The sequence below is a fragment of the Vicugna pacos genome, chromosome 16, assembly GCF_048564905.1.
Source record: "Vicugna pacos chromosome 16, VicPac4, whole genome shotgun sequence".
Lineage (NCBI taxonomy): Eukaryota > Metazoa > Chordata > Mammalia > Artiodactyla > Camelidae > Vicugna > Vicugna pacos.
Window position 1 is genome coordinate 46484638 of NC_133002.1, and position 4939 is coordinate 46489576.

Here is a 4939-nt window from a genome sequence, read left to right on the forward strand (position 1 = left end):
GTCTATCCCCAGACCCCCAATTCCCCAAGGCACGTGGGGGTTCCTGGGATGCCACAGATCTACTGTGGGCATCTCGCAACTACTGTCGTCTTTCTCTGCCTGGGGTCAGCACACTAAACCCCCTGGTCACCCCCACACCCCCCAGCTGGGGCTGCGGTGTTAGAAGAGAAAACAGACCAACTCTCAAATGTCCTTACGCCCTTTAACCTGCAGGTGCCTTATCTAAGCCTTGAGCCCTGGGAGAACAGCTGCCCTCACCAGCTCCCCCGGCTGCCCTCCCCATCCCTAGGGTGAGCACCTGTCTCTGTCTTTCCAAGACCTCTGGAGGAGTGGAGTTCTTTGATTTCTGCTGTCTCCTCTCCCTACCCAGGCTTCTCCCTGCCGTGCTTCTCTGTCCCTATGTTCCGAGAGCTCCTTGGGGCTCTACAAGGATGTGGCCTGGGGTTCCTGGAGAACAGGGTTGTGTCTTGCGCCTCAGATGAGAGCTCCCTAAGAAGAATGTTTCTCCTCCTCCTTCTGAGGATGGGGTCCATGTCCCCTTGTTCTGATGTTTTCTTCCACCTCCGTGCTCAGCAAGCCGACCTGGCCTTTCTTGGGAAATGTGGGGCCCATAGGGCCCAAATGGCTGATAAGCAACCATTTCCGGAGAGTGCAGGTGACTGAACCCATAAAAAGGGATTGATTGAGGGAGCCTTGGACTCTCCACCTCCAGAGAGAGCTCTAAAAATAACACCCACGCCATCTGTCCTGGAGGGTGGAGGTGAGGCCCCACAACTAGGGGCCCGGACAAGACGGCCCCTCCTGCTCTCGCCGGCCGATGGGCCGCCTGGAAGCTCTGGAGGACTGTGTTGTTGTGCCTGAAATCATGCTCTGCCCAGTGCCCAGCAGGTGCTTAGTAGTCATTTCCTTCAAAGGCCCTGGGTGGGGGCGAGGGGAATCTTCGCCCCAGAGCCCAGTATAGATTGCAATAGACTGGGGATGGTGGCAGGTGCTCAGGCAGCCCTGGCATCATGCAATCCCAGTAGACACCAGTGCCCTGAATGACACCTGGATGGGCATGGGGGCACACTGCCTGGGAAGGGGTCTCTATGCCAGACCTGCTGGACCTGAGTGTGTTATGTGTCAGGCTGGGAGCACAGGTGGCCAACTCAGCTGCTTCTGGGGAGAGGGCTGGGTCTTGCCTCCTCCTGCCCCTTTCCCCAACTCTTTAACTGACAGGGGACATAGTGGGGCTGTCCAGCGAGGCCTCTCCTCCGGGATATCACAAACAACAAGTCAAGAGCCAAAGCCACAGCTTCCATCCCTGGCTCCAGTAGAAAGAGACCCACTGGTCCTGTCCCCCTCCACCCCTCTCCAATGCATCACGGAGCAAGGGCAGAAGAGGTTGGCTTTAGGAAGGAGTGCCCCCGGGTCTCACAGGCTGGAAAAAAATGGGTCTGGCCTCCTGCCCATCCCCCCACCACCCACCACTTCCACCCATGGACAGGCTAGGAAAGATATAATCTCAACCTTGGTCCTAGGGGTCATCCCAGGAATCTAGATCCAAACCCTTCACTTCCTCAGGAGGCTAAACTTGCCATTGAGGGGCTGTAGGGTGAAGATGGAGTATGGGCCAGGCACCCCATCCAGAGATACTCTGAGTCTGAGCGTGGAGGCTCCCTCTTCAGCTCCTTCAAGGTGAAGACACCACATACTGTCTAGGTATAAGCTGAGTGATCTGGTGTGGGGTGGAGGGAGGAAGGAGGAAGGGCCTCCCTTTTCCAACTCCCCCTTCCTCTCCAGGCAGGGATATAAGCCCCACAGGGAAACTGCTGAGCTGAGGAGGAGGCCACAGCCTGATCTGCAGCAGTCCAGCCCTTGGGACTCTTCTCACATCCTATCTCCTAATCATCTCTGTCTCTGGAATTGTCACTGTGAGTGGCCTGGGACCCAGGAATGGTCTGCTACCTGGGATCCCAGGCTATTTTGTGGGGAAACTGAGGCTGGGATGGTGGAAACTGGTGCCGAGTGGGAAAGTTGAATTGGAAGGGGGCCAGCAGAAGAGGGAAGGCGAGAGGCCCAGGAGTCCCCACCGACAGCATAGCCCTCTTCCTCTGTCTACCCTTCTGGGCATTCTGGGTGGAGGGAGCTGAGGCAGGCAGGGCTTCTGCCCCTCTGACAGGTGAGAAAACTTAGGCCAGAGAGGGTGCAGTGACCGAGAACACACAGCGAACAGGTGGCATGGGCTTGACGGTGGCCTCAGCCTCCTGCCTCGGGCGTCGAGGCTCAGGATGACTCCAGTGCCCCCTCTCCAGATGGTGACGGTGCGCAGGCCGTGGCCCGCCATGGTCACAGTGCTGCTGGTCCTGCTCGTCTGCTTGGGGGCGCTGGTCGACGCCTACCCCGCCAAACCCGAGGCTCCTGGCGAAGACGCCTCGCCAGAAGACCTGAGCCGCTACTACGCGTCGCTGCGCCACTACCTCAACCTGGTCACTCGGCAGCGGTGAGCGCTTGCGCGGGGTGGGCGGGGCCGGGTCCCCACTAGGGGCGCGGCCAGGCCTGACCCCGCCCGTTTACGGTCCCGCCCCCAGGTATGGGAAACGTGACAGTCCCGAAGCTCTCCTCTCCAAACTGCTTTTCCTGGATCGCGAGGACCGCCCCGTCAAGTCGCAGTAAAGGCGCCCCTCCACATGCCCTGTCCCCTGGAGCGTGGCCTGGTCCTACTGCCCCCCTGGCACCGCCCCTAGTACTCTCCCATAGTCTCGCCTCCCCAGAGCCAACTCCAGGCTCCGTGCGATTCCTTTCCTTTCCCTCCTACAGACCAGAAGGCGCCTACATGTGGTGACGACCCCCAAGGCCTCCTGGGAGACACGCCAATACACCGACCTCATTTGCATGTTTGCTCCTGACCCTGAAACCTGGATTCCACTACCCGCCGGCTGCATCTGGGGGGGCTCGGGATGGGGCTTTCATCCCATTTCTCACTGCCCCACCCCGGGCTGGAGAGTTGTGTGTGGTCCTTCTATGGTCCCTAAATAAAGAGCAAATTTCACTGAAATGGAAAGTGGGCATTTGTATTTTCTTTCCCTTCTTCCTGGAGGTGGCATCCAAGTATGAGTGGAGGGGGAGGGCATGAGAGCCGGGAGGGGAGAAGATGGCTCCTGAGACAAAAGGCGCCTCGGAACAGGGCTGGGGTGGAGTTGGGGGCTCCCTCTGCTTTGACGCTACCACTTGCCCGGGGAGTGGACAGCGCCCAGATAAGGGGCCCTGGAACTGTCTGATCGGGCCAGGCGGGGGCAGGATGAAAGTTCTTGATAGAAGGTAGGGAGGAGCAGGAAGAGTTGCCGGAGGATGGGGAGGGTGGAAATGAGCATGCCAGGCAGCCCAGGAGAGTAGATGGGGACAGAGCTGCCCCCTCCCCCAAAGGCGAAGGTGGCTGGGGCGTAGGCTTGGCACTAACATCCCAGGTTACCCTGAGGAGATGTGTTACTCAGTCCCAGGGCTGTAGTGGCTGGGAGTGGAGAAGGGATCCAAGATGGCGGGCGCTATGGAGGGAGAGTCCTTGGTGAGGGGGGTGAGGTGTGTGTGTGCTGGGGAAGGGTCATTTCTAACACCTCCATTCCTTGGGCAAGAGGAGCAATGGGAGTGTGGAGGCCACCCTTTCTCTCAGCAGCTGCCATCCCCTTTCTGAATTCACCCTCAGTAGGTAAGTCACTAACCATGCCTTCCTGGTGACGAGTCCCTGGGGGTACCCTCCTTATGTGACTGTGGAAGAAGACTCAAGCTGGCTCTGCCACCGCTGCAGGAGAGGTCCCTGCTCAGACCCACCTGCCCTATGGGAACACAGCGCTCTACACCTATCCTCCCCTGAGCCTCCCTCCAGTCTCCCTCAGTGTAGGGTTGGAAGGTGAGGTGGAGGCAGGACCAGGGTCTGGTCGGGTCACAGGCTGTGTGGACTCTAACACTCTAAGCCTTTGCCCAGGCCACTCTCTCTGTCTGCAGACCCCTTTTGCTCCCTTCAGTCTGGAAAACAGCTTCAGGGTAGTGGCCACCTCCTCCCAGAAGCCTTTCTGGATTGCTTAGAGGGGTTGTGGAGTTAGTTCAGTTCTCTGGTTCCCTCTTCCTACAGTATTGCCATATCCGAGACTTTCTTCCCATCACATTTCCCCTCAACTCCCTTGCTATCTTCTCTCCTCCAATCTCACTACCCCCACACCAGGAGAAACAGAATGGGAGCACACAGTGACTTTTCATGAGCTTTGGTTTGTTGTGTGGTTGGAGGGGAAGGAAGATGTGAGTCTGTGTTGGTGTCCGGGTCCCCTGTCTGTTGGTCTGCCTCAGAGAGCTGTGTTCAGTTTGAGGCTAATAGAAGAGACCCCTGGTATAAATTATATGACCACAGACAAATTCTTCCCAGCTTGACATGTCTGGTTGACTGACCATCGGTGACTTGGGTTCACCTCATGGTCACTTGGAGGAGTGCTGAGAGGTGGTTAATCCACTGCTGATCAGACTCAACCAATGTTGGAGCTGGAGGCAAACTTAGATGTAACATTACTGACAACAAGAGCAACAGCTACCTTTAAAAAAAAAACCAAGAAGCACTTTCTTATGTGCTAGGCACTGAGTTATTTGTTTTACACACATTAAATTTCTAGGGTATTGATCTGGCTTTTAAAATAGAGGCAGAATTTAAAATGGCTTAACAAGATAGAAGTTTATTTCTCTCCCACATAATATGTAAGTGGCATCTGGGGAGTTGGCAGCTCCACTCCAGGGGGCCGTCTGACAGCTCAGGCTCCTATTCTGTGGCTTCGCCTTGCCCTCATCTACACACTGAAGATGGCCCGCCACCACCATATGCATGTTCCAGCCACTGGGAAGGGAGGGAAGGAGAAAGGGAGGGGGGAGGTGCTTGTTACTCTGCTGAGTAACAATTACCCTAAAACTTAGTGGCTTA

General features: G+C 56.8%; 1 protein-coding gene across 1 annotated transcript; it reads left to right on the forward strand.

Moving 5' to 3' along the window:
* Window positions 1-2294: 2294 nt before the first annotated feature.
* On the forward strand, window positions 2295-2891 carry PYY (peptide YY). The gene is made up of 3 exons (XM_006217438.4): window positions 2295-2482; window positions 2571-2651; window positions 2800-2891. Exons 1-3 carry the CDS (start codon window positions 2295-2297, stop codon window positions 2822-2824), a joined length of 294 nt encoding a protein of 97 aa, XP_006217500.1. The 3' UTR covers window positions 2825-2891.
* The last annotated feature ends 2048 nt before the right edge of the window (window positions 2892-4939 follow it).